The sequence below is a fragment of the Thalia democratica genome, chromosome 5, assembly GCF_965202585.1.
Source record: "Thalia democratica chromosome 5, ktThaDemo2.hap1.1, whole genome shotgun sequence".
Lineage (NCBI taxonomy): Eukaryota > Metazoa > Chordata > Thaliacea > Salpida > Salpidae > Thalia > Thalia democratica.
Window position 1 is genome coordinate 53,179,501 of NC_139169.1, and position 19,660 is coordinate 53,199,160.

At 27.5% G+C, this 19,660-nt stretch overlaps 1 protein-coding gene across 1 annotated transcript; it reads right to left on the reverse strand.

Annotated features, from left to right (window-relative positions):
- Positions 1-2,844: 2,844 nt before the first annotated feature.
- LOC145835914 (tektin-like protein 1) lies at positions 2,845-18,302 on the reverse strand. Its single transcript, XM_082943671.1, has 7 exons — positions 18,084-18,302; positions 17,750-17,923; positions 17,201-17,451; positions 16,579-16,728; positions 8,612-8,693; positions 3,532-3,741; positions 2,845-3,197 (listed from the first exon to the last, which is right to left on the reverse strand). Exons 1-7 carry the CDS (start codon positions 18,300-18,302, stop codon positions 2,982-2,984), a joined length of 1,302 nt encoding a protein of 433 aa, XP_082799797.1. The 3' UTR covers positions 2,845-2,981.
- Between the last annotated feature and the right edge of the window lie 1,358 nt (positions 18,303-19,660).

The following is a 19,660-nucleotide window of genomic DNA, read 5'->3' on the forward strand; positions in this document are numbered from 1 at the left end:
ATTAACCGAGGCTGGTCTCAGTGACGCGGACTGGAATGAGGTGTGATGAATCGAGGCTGGTCTTGGTATTACGCTGACGACTTACCGTAGTTGATTTAAAGTAGTATATAGCTTAATTAAACGTTATATTTCGTAATTAAAAGGTTAACTTACAATATACTAACTTTTAGTAACTTAATTTATTTAACTATGTTCTATTGTTATTTAGACAACGATTTAGCACTCAAAATTTAATCTACAATTAAAAAATAAAACACGATATAAAAAAGAAACACTCACACACGTGCAGGTCAGAGCTCGAATGGTTTGTTTGTCAATACTTTTACTAGATGAAATTGTACTTGATTTTCCTTAAACTGAATCGAATGACTAGATCGAAACTGTCACAATCCGAGGATAACTTCAAAATGGTCGCCTTCGATTAATGCCTACGCTGTATGTCAAATGCCTACTCTAAAATGCATGCGCTGAATGTCTACGCTGTATGTCAACCTTCGTCGAATGGTAATAACAAATACCTGTAGTCGTCTAGCGATAATTTTGAATGCCTATGTCGAATGCCTCTACGAATCTGATGATCAAAACAAAAGACTACATCAAATGACCAAAACAAAAAATGACTACGCCCTTCTCGCGGCGCTTGATTTTATACGATTTGTTACGCAAAAAAATGACTCTTCTCTCTTCTTCGGAAAGCAGACGCAATGCTTACAACTTTTTTTAAGACTTTTGAAATTCGTAGAATTAAACTTAAAAGAATATAATTTAAGATCATTGTCAAAAATCCTAGTTTATGCATGTTTTTGTGCGTCTACGTATTTTTGGAACGGGTCACTTTTGCACGAGCGTCACTTTTGCACGAAGACACTTTTGTACAAGGGGACACTTTTGCACGGCGTCACTTTTGCACGGCGATATTTTTACAAGTCAAAACTTTAGCACGACGTTAAATTTGCATGGCGACATTTTTGCATAGCGTCACTTTCGCACGGCGTTATATTTTCACGGATATACATACGAACTGTGAAAATTTTAAAAAATCAGTCAATTTTCAACAGAACTTTACTTTTGCACGCTTCTAATTTTTATTTAGTCAAATATTTTTTTTGTCAACTTTAATATTATTTGCTTTTAAACGCAAGCTGTTTTGAATGAATAAAATGTGGTAGTTTTTTAATTAAATTTTAATGTAAAGTTTTTATTTGAAGTTTTACGTAGAACAATATAATAACGTACCACAATTCATATTTATAATATTAATTTATATAAACTAGATGAATACACATTTTATAATTTTAAATAAAAACAATTTTTAATACTTTAAATAAAAATAATCTGAAACTTACAGATTTAGTACTACCTAAAAAACTTTTTACCGAAATGCAAAATTGATGTTCCGTGCGAAAAAGTCATCGTGTTTAAATGTCGCTGTGTAAAAATTTCATCGTAAAAATTTGACGTTGTGCAAAAGTGTCGTTTTGCAACAATGCTGCCGTAAAAAACTGTCATCATGAAAAATTTTTGCCATGCAAAAGTGTTTCCTCGTGCAAAAATTACCCTGCGTGCAAAAGTGACGACCGTGCAAAAGCGTCTTCTCGTGCAAAATTGACACCGTGCAAAAACGACCCCACGTGCAAAAGTAACCCTATTTGCAAAAGTGACGCCGAGCAAAAGTGTCCCCTCGTGCTAAAGTGACGCTTGTGCAAAAGTGACGCTCGTGCAAAAAAGATGCCCACCCACGTATTTTACGTTGTATTTTTGATTTTAAACCAAGTCAAGGTCATCTTTAAATTTATTTCTACTAAAAAAATCAAAAGAAAATAAACAAGCAAATATTTGATGTTTTTGTTAAATATTTTACTTAAATATAAATTTGAATTAACAATAAAAGATTTTTTAATTAAGTTTTAGGTAAAGGTTGTTTTTATTGAAATATATTTTATGTTAAATAAAATAAAGTTTTTTCTAAAATATAAACTAAAATATAGTTTTAGATTTATCTGATTTTTTAAGGTTTATGAATTTTAAACTTAACTTAGTTTAGTTTATTTTGTATATAGTCTTATATTGATAAAGTTTTAAGCTTTGCAAAAATGTCATCTGTGCAAAAATGACGACTTGTTCAAAAGTGACGTCTCGCAAAGATGGATTCGTACAAAAGTAACGCTTCGTGCAAACATAAAATCAGTATGAAAATGAAGCTGTGCACAAAAAAAGATCCACGCAAAAATGACAAACAACTTGGGTGGGAATTAATCGAATGGGATTTGATTCAGGGAGAAATCGATCGGGTGGAAGTTGATTCAGGTGGGAATTGATCGGTTGGGAATTGATTCAGGTGGGTATTGATCGGGTGGAAAATTATTCGGGTGGGAACTGAACGGGTGGGAATCGTGCGAGTGGGAGTAATGCGCGGATGGAAAATGTTAGTATACCATCTTAACGAAGTTTAAAAGTTTAAGGGAAACTTCCTTAACTTAACTAAAATACTTTGAACATGAACATTGATTTACATGACTTAAAATCAAGAAACATTATCTCCAAAAGCAATTTATTTAACCCCAAGGGGTAAATTTACCCCATGTTAAGAATCAACGACATTAATTCAGGAACATTTGTATAGAAACATTGGTTAGTTCATGTGGATCGAATATAATAACTTGTTACAAGATATGACTTTTATATTCAATTTGCAACTTAAAGCATAAGCTTTAGTTAAATATTATGAACTAGTCGAAATGTATACAGTTTAGCGGTTAAAAGAAAGAAAATATTTCTGTAATAAAAAGTTAAACAAAATATTTAACACTAGCTTTATACTTTTTAAACAACAAATGTACTTGGCGGTGACAGTTTAATGGAGTGAAGAATATTAAACAATTAAAGGTACTCATTTTACAATCGAAGTAAAAATAAACGTAATTTAAGCTAATCTGTTTAGCAAATTCCTGATGTAGTCCTGAAAAAAAAAACGATACTTTTCAAATCTGTTGCTTAGGCTGCCTTCTCTCATGGAATTTGTTTTCCATTACCCATTTGTAGTTTTTTCTCTTATTTCTCATCCGCAACATGGCGCTGTCAAGAAAAGCCGCTGCTTTCTTGTCTGCGATGTCCAGATTAAGAAGCTTCTTGTTTATTTGAAGCTGATCGATGTGCTTGCCTGCGTCAGAAATTGCTTCGTCCAGTGAATTTGTAGCCTTTAAAAAAAAATGTTATTATAAAAGTTTTAATTACTTATGCTTGATTTTTTTTTTGTTCAGTTACAATTAAGGGTTGACCTACCCAATACAAAATAAATTTTCTACAATGTAACGAAATTAAATCCTATTTATCAATTTTAACACTTTTTTAACAAACAAATTTTTCAAGCTTCTTTTGCATTCAAAATTTTTTTTTATTTGAAAGGATTTAAAAACAACAAATTTAACTTATATGTCTTTAAAAAATGTCTTCATTCGATTAAATGCAACTAGACTACGTTTAATTTTTTCAAGTAAGTGAAATTAAATACATAAAAAGATTTATACTTACTTTTATCAGATGCCTGGCTTCTGGAAGCTCTTTGCCCAGATGCCCCTGATAAACACGGACGAGTGGTCTATCCAATCTTTCTTTGGTTTGAACCCACCTGTAGCTAGTCGGACCAATCAGGTAACCTTTAGCGAGTGATGTCATATTTTTGTGACGTAATGACCGATTTATTGCGTCTCTTGTATTCGTTTTAGCCGCTTCTAGGTTTTGCTGTAGAATAAGATGTTTCATTTTGAAATTATATGATCAAAATTTTCTTTTTTAAACAAAGTGCGCAAGGTATACCTTTTCGAATTAATATAAAAATCAGTTCTTATAGTTTGTTTTTTTAGTCTCCGTGCAAAATTTCAAAGAATATTTTTACGCATGCCGACTTGTTAAAAAACCTTTGCAGATCCCATAATTTAAAAATATTAAACTATAAAAAAAAACTCTATAAAAGCAATATTGTAATAAAATAACCGTTTAGTAAGCACCACCTTATAGTAAAAAGAAAATTTAGAGCACTACATTTACTTTTACATTTGAAACATTTATTACAAAAAAATTCAACTTTATTTGTTTTAAACAAACAGTTTTTGATCTAAAAAGTATGTTGCGGACCAGAGGTTGTGAACTATGGCAAGATCAGTCAACCTTTGTTCCATAATATCGTAAATTAGGCAATTATATAACTTAACTATAGGGTTTAGAACAAATAAATAGGACACAGTAATCTATCCACTAATAGGAGATTGATAATTAATAATTCATTATTTTTGAGAATAAACAATTACTCAGTTTCACCGCAGAGCGGATTTTAAAATTGTAAATCTGTAGTAAAATAATAATTTTAAAAATGACAAATAATTAAAAATTGGTTTGAGTTAAGTTTATATACAAAAAAAAATTATAAATAAATTAAAAATTATATTGATGCAAAACAACCTTTAATTTAAAAGCTATCAAATTATAGTCTACAAACAATACAATTAAACCATAGTATACAGTGGGGTATTGATATCTAATGGATTTAAAAAGATAAAAACTTTTACAGAGTTAGAAGTTATGGAGTAGTAGATACATATTATTAAGCACACAGTTCTAATAATAAATTAATAATGTAATAATGTTCAAAATAAAACCAGGGAGTAAACATTAAAAATTTTATGAAAGCATTGTTGTTGTTGTTAACACAGTTGTATTATGATGACAAAGAATAAAATGGCTTTTTGTGAAAAATATCAGATAAGCGAAAAATAGAATGAGGGTTAGATTTCAGATGTTAAATTTAAAAAAATAAGATAAAACATTAAATATATTTAGTTGAGAGATAATCAAAGAGAGTATAAACTACTAATAATCCAACTCAAAAAAAAAAAAAAAAATTATACTAATTCTCCAATAATTATGATTTACAACTGGAAATGGGTATATTATAAGGCATGCACAATTTATCTTATATCTTAATGAAATATATTTAACTAATAAACAGACTTGAAAAAGAGAAAAAATAAAAATAAAATAGTTTTAACAGTTTAAGACTGAGAATGGGAATAATATTGTAATACATGCACAAATAACAAAATATCTTAATAAAATTGAAACCTATGTGAGATATAAATTATAAATATTCATTTAAGTAATATGGGCATTGGGTTATCAGTTCGTTTCTCTTGTTTAAGGTTTTTCTTTTGTCTGCTAGAGCTATATGGAGTCTTTCTAGGTTACATAAAGTGCACATGTTAGTATGGTTTGTGTTAGATTTTACTGATTCTATTATTTTTGATTCAATTGAGTATTTTATATGGTTACTGTATAGATCCCATAGGTGATTTGCAAGTTGGGTACAATTTTTGGGTTTGCTTTTAAAAGGTTTTGGGAAAGAGGTTTTGTGTTCATTATATCTAGACTTAAATGTTCTTTTGGTTGAACCAATATAAATTTTGTGGTCATTTACGGATGTGGAAACTTTAGCTTGATATATGACAATACTTAGGCAACACTTGTTATCCACGGGGCAGTTTGTTTTTGTTCTACAGTTACAAAGTTTTTCGTTTTTATCTGATTTTTTCGTGAGTTTTTTGTTGTGTGAGTTTATAAGGGCCATAATATTTGGTGTGCAGCAGTATGATATTTTTATAGAATTTCTGTTGATTATTTTGTGATAGATGCTGTCTGTCTTAAAATGTTTATCTACTAAATCCAGGAAAAGTTTGCCAATTTTAGTCTGTACAGATTTACAAAAGGGGGGATTGTAATAAATGCAATTTCTTTTTCTAATTTTGTTAATGTTTGTACTATTAAATTGTTTGTAGGTTAATTTATATTTAAAATTACTTTTGTTTAGTGCATTTTGGTATAAGCCTTTGATGTTATAAAAAACTTCTTCATTTTTAGATAGTTTGCATAATCTCTTTTCAATCATTTTTGGTATATTGTTACGTATATTTTTGGGATGGTTGGAATTGTTGTTGATGTAGCTAGTTTTGGAATTAGGTTTACGGTAGGGACTGTAGGTGTTTAGGGATAGGTCCAGGGAGACGTCAAGAAATTCTGTGCTAGTGTTGCCAATATCAATTGTAATTTCAAAGCCTATTGAAGACATTTTTTTTATAAGGGACTTTTTAATTTTTTCATGGGTGGTTCCAGAGGATTGTTTTATAATTGCAAGACCATCATCTCTATATATTCCCCAATCACAGGTCCATCAAATATAGGCTTATATAGAGATGATGGTCTTGCAATTATAAAACAATCTGCTGGAACCACCCATGAAAAAATTAAAAAGTCCCTTGTAAAAAAAATGTCTTCAATAGGCTTTGAAATTACAATTGATATTGGCAACACTAGCACAGAATTTCTTGACGTCTCCCTGGACCTATCCCTAAACACCTACAGTCCCTACCGTAAACCTAATTCCAAAACTAGCTACATCAACAACAATTCCAACCATCCCAAAAATATACGTAACAATATACCAAAAATGATTGAAAAGAGATTATGCAAACTATCTAAAAATGAAGAAATTTTTTATAACATCAAAGGCTTATACCAAAATGCACTAAACAAAAGTAATTTTAAATATAAATTAACCTACAAACAATTTAATAGTACAAACATTAACAAAATTAGAAAAAGAAATTGCATTTATTACAATCCCCCCTTTTGTAAATCTGTACAGACTAAAATTGGCAAACTTTTCCTTGATTTAGTAGATAAACATTTTAAGACAGACAGCATCTATCACAAAATAATCAACAGAAATTCTATAAAAATATCATACTGCTGCACACCAAATATTATGGCCCTTATAAACTCACACAACAAAAAACTCACGAAAAAATCAGATAAAAACGAAAAACTTTGTAACTGTAGAACAAAAACAAACTGCCCCGTGGATAACAAGTGTTGCCTAAGTAATGTCATATATCAAGCTAAAGTTTCCACATCCGTAAATGACCACAAAATTTATATTGGTTCAACCAAAAGAACATTTAAGTCTAGATATAATGAACACAAAACCTCTTTCCCAAAACCTTTTAAAAGCAAACCCAAAAATTGTACCCAACTTGCAAATCACCTATGGGATCTATACAGTAACCATATAAAATACTCAATTGAATCAATAAAATAATAGAATCAGTAAAATCTAACACAAACCATACTAACATGTGCACTTTATGTATCCTAGAAAGACTCCATATAGCTCTAGCAGACAAAAGAAAAACCTTAAACAAGAGAAACGAACTGATAACCCAATGCCCACATTACTTAAATGAATATTTATAATTTATATCTCACATAGGTTTCAATTTTATTAAGATATTTTGTTATTTGTGCATGTATTACAATATTATTCCCATTCTCAGTCTTAAACTGTTAAAACTATTTTATTTTTATTTTTTCTCTTTTTCAAGTCTGTTTATTAGTTAAATATATTTCATTAAGATATAAGATAAATTGTGCATGCCTTATAATATACCCATTTCCAGTTGTAAATCATAATTATTGGAGAATTAGTATAATTTTTTTTTTTTTTTTTGAGTTGGATTATTAGTAGTTTATACTCTCTTTGATTATCTCTCAACTAAATATATTTAATGTTTTATCTTATTTTTTTAAATTTAACATCTGAAATCTAACCCTCATTCTATTTTTCGCTTATCTGATATTTTTCACAAAAAGCCATTTTATTCTTTGTCATCATAATACAACTGTGTTAACAACAACAACAATGCTTTCATAAAATTTTTAATGTTTACTCCCTGGTTTTATTTTGAACATTATTACATTATTAATTTATTATTAGAACTGTGTGCTTAATAATATGTATCTACTACTCCATAACTTCTAACTCTGTAAAAGTTTTTATCTTTTTAAATCCATTAGATATCAATACCCCACTGTATACTATGGTTTAATTGTATTGTTTGTAGACTATAATTTGATAGCTTTTAAATTAAAGGTTGTTTTGCATCAATATAATTTTTAATTTATTTATAATTTTTTTTTGTATATAAACTTAACTCAAACCAATTTTTAATTATTCGTCATTTTTAAAATTATTATTTTACTACAGATTTACAATTTTAAAATCCGCTCTGCGGTGAAACTGAGTAATTGTTTATTCTCAAAAATAATAAGTTATTAATTATATAACTTCTAATAACTTAACTAACACTTTTTTTAAATTTAAAAGTTTTTGGTTTTATAAAACTAACTTACTTTTATAACTAAACTATTGAGAGATTTTTGTTAATGTCTTTAATTTGCACATTTAAAAACTTTTAAATAAAACATGTCATCTAACCATAAATATTATTGAACGTGAGATTTTTTAGAAATTAATTTTCTATCATTATGAAGAAAAACTACTTTTTTAACTACATCTGTCTTATATTAAAAAACAGGGAAAAAGATTAATACTTATTTAAATTTAAGCTGCAAATTATTTTTAAATTTCAAAACTTTGTTAAAAATAGTAGCTTTAACATTTGAATTTAAGTTTATTTTATATGTGCAATGATAACTTTTCTTTACCGTGTTATTATTATAACTAAAAGTTAAAATTATTAAAATATACATTAATTTAACTTACAGTTAGAGTTACTGTTTCAGCTATTTTTTTATTGATAGCGTTATTCACTGAATGATGCACTATTGTTTTTTCTGTTCTAACTCTGTTTCAGAGAAATTACACGTAAACCAAGGCAATTTAAAAATAAACTGTTATCAAAATTATAGCTTATAACATAATACTATATGTTGGATAGAATTTTAAGGTTATTCACTTTTTATACTAAGTAAACATGTTTGGTCATTTTTTAGGGAGCGTAATTTAACTCAAATCAAGTATCTAGTTTAAAACAAAAAACTTGATTTATAACTTTACAATAATATCCAATAAAAAATATATAGTAATAAAAATAAAACGCATATTGTTAAGATATCTGAAAAAAAAAACTTTAACAAATATGTAAGAGCCGCCGGTAGTTTAATTCAATAGAAGAATACTAGTGACCTGTTAAAATGGATTGAAGTAATAAAAATAATAATTTTAAGAGTTTTATATGCTTTAAAATTATTAAATTCTGTCTGTCTATAATCAAAAAACACCTTGTAAGTTCACTGGATTACGTGTTTAAATTTTCAAACTTAAATCAGTACGATACTGATATAATAATTTTTACTTGCGATTATTTACTTATTTCTTGCGATTATGAAATGAAGATAAAAAATAGTAACAGCTATTTCAATACACGAAATTAAAGTGTTTATGTTGTAGAGGTATGAAATCTTGTGGGCTTATACATACTTAATAAATTTGAAACTGTTTTTGATAACTGTGAACTGTGTAGAGACGATAGACTCGGTTTCATTGGTCTTTCAAAACTAATTGCCTAAGAAAAGAAACACTTAATTATAAGGATTAAGGTTTTTTTTTTAACTTTGGAACTTAGCGTGAAAGTAACTTATCTTTTATATGTAGCTTTAAGTCATCAAATAACATTTTTGCCCGTACCGTAAATCAAACTCTTTATTATTATTTTTTAATGTTAGTTCTGACCACTCGTCTCATTTAAAAAAGGCCTCCCATTAGTAACTCAAAAACTCCTATTTGCACTCACTTCGAACAAGACCATAATGAATTCATTCAAAGCTCTCCCTTACTGTTTTTTTACTTATATTAATTAGAGAAATGAATTTTTAAAACTGTTCTAAAATCATTTTTTGGTTGGCCATTTTTATAATAAAATTTTCAAACTTATTTATTTTTTTGCAGGTTATTAAAACAATACAATATTTTACTCCTATAGTAATCTATAAGATATCTTCAGTTATTAATTTGATCTGAAAAAAGTGCTTAAAAAAATATATGTAAGATATTTTTGATCAAAATTAATAAATAAAACAAAAATACTAAAAAGTATATATAACCAAGAACTACAAAAACTAGAAATAAAACATATGCTGAAAATAATACGGGTTAAAATATAATGTTTAAAATTTTAAAAAAACTTTATTTTAATTATAAATTAAATTCTAATAATGTACTGGGAAACGGTTACTATAAAATTTAAAGCTTTAACGTACAGTTAGGCTTTATGAAAACCAAACTTGAATGAGAATCAAACAAAATTAAAAACAACACAATAAACTTAGTGATCTACCAAATCCAAAAATTTTTGATTTGGCCGGATCCGAATCCGAGTCTTATTTTCAAGTTAGGATTCGGCCGAATCCAGATCCGAATCTCAATTTTGAAATTTGGATTTGGCCGAATCCGAATACTTTAATAATTGGAATCCTAAAGATTTAATCTGCTTGTGATGTAAATACAATACAGGTTTTGCGATTAAAGTGCAATTGAAAAAAACATGGAGTCGTAATAAATTGAAATATATTACCAACTATAGTAAAGGCTTAAGAAGGAATAAGAATTACAATTGTAAAAAAAAATTTTCAAATTCCACTTATGATTATGTTTTTACTATTACAAAAAGAGTTACAAATTAACCTTAGCAACTTTTAAAAAATATAAAACGAACTACAATCGCAAAAGATGTCTTTTTTATACTACAAAAGAATATTCTTTTTTTTTACAAGTTGTGGTGGAGAACTAAAGTTTTTCGCCGGTCTTTGGAAGCAATCAATTACGCTTTTTCAAAAGCGATATTAATTAAGCAATCAAAATTCGAACAAATTACCATCTTCAGAAAATAATCTTTCAGAATACACAGAAGATGATAGTGCAGCAAAATGTTTCCTTGCAAAGCTGGCAAGATTTGGGTATTTTGTCTGGTTTAAGTTTCACCAGTTTAAGAATTTATCCTCTTCAGTTTCTGCATTCAAATTCTCTGTAGCAAAAAATCCTGTTATTTCTGCTTCAATTTCTTCATCAATAAAATCATGTTGCTCGTCCTCCTGTGTAGCTGTGTTTGATTCTTTTTAAACAAAGAATATTCAGTTAAAAACTTCTTCGGATCAAAATTTACAGATGGTTGTGGTTTTGGTTTCTCTGGTGGCAGTATATGAATTTATTTTTGAAAGATTAAATATATTACTTCTCCTCCAGCAGTTGAGATCACTCTATTTGTTTTCTTAAAACCAAAACATATAATAAAACATTGTATCATATTTTTACAAAACAAAACTGTATGATTTTGACATAAAAACTTGTTTAAAAATGGCTTTTTAAATTAATTTTTACTGATAAAAAACCATTTTGTCCTGTTATTTTGTGTTGTTCTAACTTAGCTATATATTACTGTCAAATTACCCAAAGCAAACTGTTTGTTTAAATCTGATATCTTACATTTCAACCTTTGTCAATTACCATGTCAATTCTATTTGTAGACATTGCATAGAGTTCTGACATGTGTCAATCTACATCTTAAGTTGTCACGTTTTAGAAATTTTTGTGAATTAGAAGTACTCAGAAAAGTGATCAACCGTATCTATAAAATTAGACTAAGCCAAATCCAAAACTTTTATTTAAGTTAGAATCCGATCGGATCCGGATCTCGATTTAAAATTAGTATCAATCAGATCCGGATAATATTCTTAAACTAGGATCCGGCCGGATCTGAATCTAAAAAGGCATTATCCGGATATTAGATATGGTAAATCACTGATTCAAAATGCTCCGGACTGCCAAAGACAAAGATTTTCCGGATCCGGCCCGACAAAATACGTTGCCAAGCCCTAGTATAGAATCTTCTTTCGCAAGCCTCTCCTATATTTTTGGGTAAATTTTTACAAAAAATTGATAGTTTTTTTAAATTTTCATTAGTGTTAACAAACTTCGTCAGTGATCTTGCATGCGACATCACGATTGAGAGCAATGCACTGTTTTTACTACACTCCTTTGTTACAAAAAAAAGGTTCGAGCAGTAGAATAATGTGACTAACCAGTTGCAACCCTTTAACTGTAATAATCGAATCTTGAATGTTTTTCCACATAGTACCGGACACCTGATTTTACCTTTTCAGTCTTTCTAGCATAAGATATGTTGAATTACACCTTGTATCCACATATTGAACAAGAAGGAGGCTTTTTTTTTTGTTTGTGCTTTTTAATGTTTCTTGCATTGTCTCAATAAAACGTGAACGTGATCTAAGGTAATATTCCAATTACTAAGCATATCCTGAATGTAATTACAAATGTTTTGGCAAGTGTGCTCGACCTCATTTCCCGGCAATGCCAAACATGATGTTTGCTCTCAAAGTTTTCATTCAACCTATTCACGGTTAAAGAAATATATGATTTAAATAAAAATAAGAATTAAAGGTATCCATTCATTACTAAAGAGAATTATAAAACTTGAATTATTTTAAGGTTTTGTTTTCATAACAATCTTTCACTCCAAAAAAGTAAAAAATCTAATATTAAAAATAGTTTATTAAAAATTAATTAAGATTTTATTATTAACGTTGTTTTAAAAAACAATATTAAAATGTTTGAATTTATAATATATATGTCATGATTAAACTTATCAATTAAATTCAAAAAAATATTAAAATAAAAGTATATAGCTAAAAGTATGCGAGCATCTGCTTTAATGTTACATATTTAAGTTTAATTAGTTTTCTTTGTATAAATAATTGACCTTTATATAAAAAATCTCAACAAAAAAAAACAACCTTATTATTACTGAGATTTTTAACTAACAGGCTCTCGAAGAAGACACAAGAACATGATTTTTTTTTTAATGTTAGGAAAAAATAAAATAAAATATACGAGTCTAACAATCCTTGTCACAAGTCATTTATAAAACAATTAAATAAACAATCAATAACATCTAAATGGAGACTAAAAACCATATTAACCAAACAAAAGATACTTTAAATAATTACATGGTCTTTGTAAACTAGACCTCCCTACTAAAAACTTCATATATTTATACATAAAGTATATGTCATAATTTTCCAAAATAACCCTAATAGAGATGTTTAGAAAAAAAATCCTGGTAAGGCCTGAGCCATACAGATAAGATTTCACTGAACTGAAGTGACCTGAGGAAAACCTTAATAAAATGAAATAAATTAAATTACCTACAAATTTATTTACTTTTTATATTCTCGTAAGAGAAAAGTCAAAGTTTTATTTGAACCGAAATAGGTTCAACAGCAAACACTAAAAACTAAACATATGATAAATCAGTAAGAGCAGTTATTCAAAAAGCTGAGATTAGACGCTATAACTGTGTACTTAATTTTATTTGAGGGTCTAACAAAAATAATTTGTCATAGTTTTCATACTGTGTTCAAAACTCTAAACCAAAGTAAGAAGACTTTTATAAGTGTGAAAAAGCAATGTTTTATCAACTCAAGCGTGAAATCATTAATTAGTTTTACATTTCATTTAACTTTTGAAAAGAATTCAGTAAAATTCAAAAACTTTAAAGTAGTCTACTGAACCCAAAATTTAGGATTCGGCCAGATCCGAGTCCGAGTCTTATTTTGAAATTTATGATTCAGCCGGATAATTATCCGAATTTCATTTTGAAAATAGGATTTGGCCGAATCCGAGTCCGAATCTTGGATTCGGTAGACCACTTCAATAAACTGTTAAGGTTTGCTATAAGAATGATGCATTATATAGTTTTTTAATAATCTGCAAAAAATATAATTCGTTTTATTGTATATACATAGGTTGTGAACTTTTTATTGTTAAATGTAAAATAATTTATAACTTTTTTTAAATAGAATAACTGTTAAAATTTCTTATAGCTGCATGAATGATGTTAAGTTTTTAATACATTCTAAAAAACTAATTTTTAGTTATAACAAGCAACATATTAGAGCTAATCCAAAAGTTAATGTTAGTAATATTCTCTAGTATTCCGCACAATAATATAATAAACATAGCGTTGATATTATAAACAATAAAAACTTATTAGTAATAACTAAGATAATAACAGCGGCTATGATAGCAATAATATTAGTTATAGTATGAATAATTTTAAAGACAATAAAAATAAACATAAGTGGTACAAACATTCAGAAGATTATAGTATTTTTAATATATTTAGTGTTAACATAAATAACAATCGACGTATAACTAACTAGAAGTGTGCACAATATTTCTAATAAAAGCTCAAACTACCTAAATAGTGATAATCTAAAACGTAATGCGGTGTACGGCTCGATAACCGAAAGGTTTTTTCCTACACCAAGTCCATAGACCAAACTTTTATGAGCGCCTTTTTTTAACCTTTCAATAAACAGTATATATATAATCATGTGCATAATACTAATAACAAATATTCAGTTCTTACTAAACCTATAAGTAAAAAAGAATATAATACAATTAATACTTGTAATCTCCATGAAATAAAAACATGACTGACCAGTAAAAGGTATTGCTTAGTTAAAAATGTTGTTTATAAATTTAAAGTAAAAAGTTAGCCCGTATAAACTTTGTACCGCCTTCCAACAGTACGTTGTTTTAAAGATTGGTACGTTGATAATAAACACTTTTTAAGAACACAAAAAAGTATTCGTTTGTCAGATTTCGAGTGGAATTACTTTCACAAGTATATAAAAAGGCCATAGATAAAGTTTTGTATATTTCATGAAATTATACCCAAAAACATGTAAATATAACCTGCTAAACATGTAACTTAGAAAGAGAAGCAACTGAAGCAGAAAAAAAAAGAGCTACTTCTGAACAAATTTCAGGATTTTTGAGTATCTGCCAACACAACACTTAGCTATTCTTTAAATACATCTAAACTATATCCATCCGTTTATTTATTTCTATTTAGTTTTATTAACAATCACAAATAACAAGTATTGTCACATACACATACTATGTATTTTGTATCCTTTTTATCCCATCATGGCATCATCTTATGAACTTCCTTGAAAGCTTGCATGCAAAAAATAATTAAACCGTGTTTCAAACCAGGTTTAAATAATAATAATATAAAGTTAATAATAGTTCTCGTTTTTTCATTTAACTTTAATTCGTGTATTTTAGATAGTTATCTTTATCTCTGTTTAATCTTATTTTTTATTATAGTATTTATTCAATGTTTACACTGATTGTGAAAAGCATAACGTATACTTAAGGGTAAATGAAGGAAAAATATAAGCACATTTAAGGATAGAAGAGGATATTGTGTTCTGCATGCCCTTGGTTAAAAATATCGTCTGACACCATTAAATTCAGATGCGATATAATATGTTTTTAATATGAAACTAAAAATAAGTGAAGAGTAACTTAAATGAAAACTAAAACTTACGAAAACTAGATCTAAGCGATAACAATAATAATATATTATTCATTGATCGACAAACTGCTAAAAATATATGGACCTAGGACATGGTCCACCAAAAACGTTTAGGTTATCGATTTTCACATCACTTAGATACCTTTTAATGTCTTGTCAAGGACAATTTAGCATGTATCAAAATATTTTAACACAAATTAATGCAAAGATAACTAACAAGCATAATTGTCTCTACAAATCATTAGATTCTTAGAATTTAAAGCATCAAACTCGTACAACTTATTAATTTTAAAGCACCGACTCTCTTAAATAACACTAAACTGCCATACTTGTCCTCGACAAGACATTAAACTGTATCCGTAGAGTTGACTTGATAGCCGAAAGGTAATTTGGTACATCATGTCCTTTACCCAAACTTTTAAGCGCCTTTTTCGTTATTAAATAAACAAACACACAGTTCACCAAAACTGCTCTCCGAAATAGAAGTTAAATCTCTGTTACATACGCATAAAAAAAGAACTTCTATTTCTTAGAATGAAAAGGCTTTATATACTTCTATAATAACTTGTTTAGAAAAACTTCAAAATGTTGTATTTTTCTTCCTTATTTCTAGCTTATTTCGTTTACTTTCTGAAACTATAGAATAAAACATGCGACTTTGCTACAATTGTCCGTGTAATGTTTTTTGGTTATCTATATTTAACGATAATTTGGTAATAATCGTGTAAAGTTTTTTGGTTATTTTAAGATAGTATAAAAAATCTAATAACATGAATTTATAAACTTTTCTAAATAACGTTTAATGTATAATGGTTTAACTTTGATTGTAGTTTTTATATATTTAAAAAAATTGCTAAGGTAGTTTGCGCATATACTTGAATATTTGTTTTTTTTTTATGTTTTGTATAATTTTTGTTAAAAATATTTTGCAATATTTTTGTAGTATTATAATTTAATTTCAACACTTACACTGTACTAATTCAATACTTAAAAAAGTTTTTAACATAGAATTATACTGTTGTTCTTGAATAAAACCTTAGATTAAAAAGTGTTAATTTAGTTTTTTGCAGTTTGATAAAATTGTACTACTTTTTTTACTTGAGGTTTACAGTAATTTGAAACATAAATACGTAATTTTGCATACTTTTCAATGTACGTAAATCTTCTACGGACTATGTAAATCTGTTCATTTTTATGCCTAGCAAAATTTGGTAAATCAATAAAGTATTCGTTGCGTACAAAAACAATTTTTTATAATATTATGTGTTATATAATATTACTAGTTCTTTACAAATGTACGTATACAAAACAATTTAAACTAAAAAACCTATAAATCAGCTGACAATTTTGTCTTATCAAACTAATTGTGTCAGATATGAAAGAATTTGAGCTGTTTAGTGACTCTACAATTTCAGGAGTTAAAGCTCCAGACGGGCTTACTTCCATTTGATCTAGACTAATTTCTTGTACCGCAGGTCTGTGAAGAGAGATTTTTTAGTGTTAACTATTTTTAAACTTTAGAAAATTTGTAGAGCATAGCAAGTTTATAATCTTAAGTTGCAAGTAAAACTAAACTAAGTAAAACATTTAACAGAATATTTTGCGTATTTAATAAATTGTTGAAGTTACAAACAAGTCTTTTCAATACAATGTCTTGCTTAAAATATGAAGATAAATTAATAATACGTGCTTTTGTGAACAAAAGTAATAGCTTAAAAAACTATCAATACTAATTTTGAAAAATTTAGTTTTAATACTTTAATCCAAATTACTTGCTAGCAACCATTTAAAACTAAATAAGATACAGTAAAATATAGATACAAGTTTCTAACAAAAAAAAACCAAGTTATTCTTCTTAAATACAAAACAATAATACATTTAATACAACTGCTTTAAATATTTTTAGTTGTCTTTACGTATTTATATGTATTTATTTAGAATTTTTTAACCTGTTAGGGTAGCGGTAGGTACTAAAGGGCGCTGTTTTCGGTCTTCCAGTTGTTTTAGGAAAAGAAACAGCTGCAGAAACCAGCTTGAGAACGGCGGATCTTTCCCTTAAACTTTCATTGAGTCTATTCCGCACATCAGAGTTAATTGAGAGCTGATTCTTTGTTTGCAAAATTACCGTTTCTACTTCTTTCTTCACTTTTAAGAGTAATGACCTCTCATTTTTCAGAAGTTGATCTGCCATATCAGCGGTCTTTAATGTGTAAAATTTTATTAAACTTTTTTAGTTAACAACACTTAATTAGTTTTTTCTAATAATTTTTTAAATAGACAAATAACTATTAAGATATTTTTCAACTGATACTTTTTTGCATATTAAATAACATTTTAATTTATGAAAACTTATTTACTGTGGGCTTGTTTACGACAAATATGTGAATTTTTTAGTGTGTTTTAAAGATGTTTTATGTTTGTATCGAATATAAAAACTTTTATAATTTATAGAACTTCATTTTTGTTAAAAGATTTTGTAAAATAAATTCTTAACTTACTTTTTCCCTGTTAGGTCGAGCTTTTCTTGTATACACATTGTGATTGTTAACAACTAGATCTTTTCTTATCTTACTCAATTCCTCATTTAATTGAGTTTTGCTTTTTAATAGTTTTTTTATTGATTCATTTATTTTTACCAACTCCTCACGCAATTTATACGCTACTTTTCTAACCTGTATTTCAAGAAATCTTAAAAAGATGCTTTTACATTTCAAGTTTTAAATTACTTTATTTTCTTCTTTTAATTACCTCTTTTTGTTACTGTTTAAGGTTTATCAGAGGAATTCTTATTGTTAGTAAAAAAATTCTCAGCTAAATATTTTTCCGACAAACTTCTCTTGTGTAGTTGTGTATCTTATCGTTGCTGATTTTAGTGATTTCGCATCTAAACGACGGCACTTCTTCTAAACATCGCCCTCTAGCAATCGACTTCTTGCAATTTAGTACCGTTTGCCGTGCAGATTTTATGTTACGGATGGTTGCGTTTTGCCAGACATCTGGACCAACTGTTGCTTGACCCAAGGGCATGCGAACCCAGGTAGTTGTTGCCATTTTAGTTCATGTAGTTTCAATTCAAAAGTCTAATAAATGTAATTTCTACGCTTAATTTTTTTTTGGTTGTATTTAATTAGTTTTATTTTTTGTTCCAAGTAATATATATGACGATTTCAATAAATTAAACTATGCACTTGGGAGCTTAATATGAATAAAAATAATATAATTTGGCAATGGTCCAATATAACTTGTAATTTTCAAAATTTTAAATTAATAAAGCTGTATTAATTTTAACTTTAAATACTTTTCAATTTATTTTAAATATTTTTCTTTATGGTTTAAAAAAAGTTATACTATCTAGTTGAAATTTTTATAAAAAAACTAGTTTTAGAAAATACCGTTCTTTGTATACAGTCTTTGTCATAAGATGTCTTTATAAAGGGTTTTTACAGGTAAAGATAGTTTTTTTTCATAGAAACACCAGTCTCTGAAAGTACAAAGGGTATTGGTCACTACTATAATGCTAAATACTAAAATAAAAAACTTTTAAAGTTAAAAAGTTCTTGATACACAAACTGCCAATGGTTTGCTCTTGTTACATTGAATCTGCAAAGATATGATGTTGATATTACTGCTATGCTGACTAAAATTAAGTCTTAGAGCAAAAATAAACATTGAATTTAACTACTTCTAAACATGAAAACATATAAAATCAGAAACTCTTGAAACTTATGAAGAGGTTTTGGATGTTTCTAAAATGAAAACCGCTATTGGTTTCAGAAAATGAATAAATAAAAGACTGATCTTATCAAAAATATTTACTTATTATTTTAACCTGTTTTTTCTTACATGTGTATTAAAGAAATGTATTCCTTTCTGTTTACAAAATCCTTTGACTAAAGCTTTAATAAAATAGATCAGCCATTCTTAACCGTTTAGGGGGTAAATTTTTTTTATTACAAGCTATGTATTTTTCTTTTTAGTTTATAAATTAATATTTAAATGTACTTTTCTTAAAGTTAAATAAAATCTTTTAATTTTAGAATTCTTTATCTTTAATAAGCTTAAAGTTCAAAAAACCTAGTTTTTTTTTCCTCAAAATTAAACACTTTTTTATATTGGGGGTAAATTTGATAACAACTCTCCAAAAAGGAATAAATTTGGTAATAACTTTCCCAAAAAGAGTAAAGAATTAAAAAAAACTTTAAGAACCGCTGAAATATATCATTTAAAGCAAATAAGAAAACTTTATTAAAAGTTAGTATCGACTACAAAGAAATATTTTTTTAACTGTAACTTATATTAAATTATAAGACTATAAAACATTTTCATTTAAAAACAGTTTTAAAAGTTTTCTGTTTTTTTTCTTACCGAAATAAATTTTTTTACAGTTTATATATATTTATTTATTGCTA

Excerpts from the sequence above, each read along its gene's own strand:
- LOC145835914 (XM_082943671.1), bottom strand. The coding sequence starts at position 18,302 with ATGGCAACAACTACCTGGGTTCGCATGCCCTTGGGTCAAGCAACAGTT. Across the intron at positions 16,729-17,200 it reads ACCTACCGCTACCCTAACAG|ACCTGCGGTACAAGAAATTA; the intron begins GTTAAAAAATTC and ends CTCTCTTCACAG. Across the intron at positions 3,198-3,531 it reads AAGCCAGGCATCTGATAAAA|GCTACAAATTCACTGGACGA; the intron begins GTAAGTATAAAT and ends TTTTTTTTAAAG.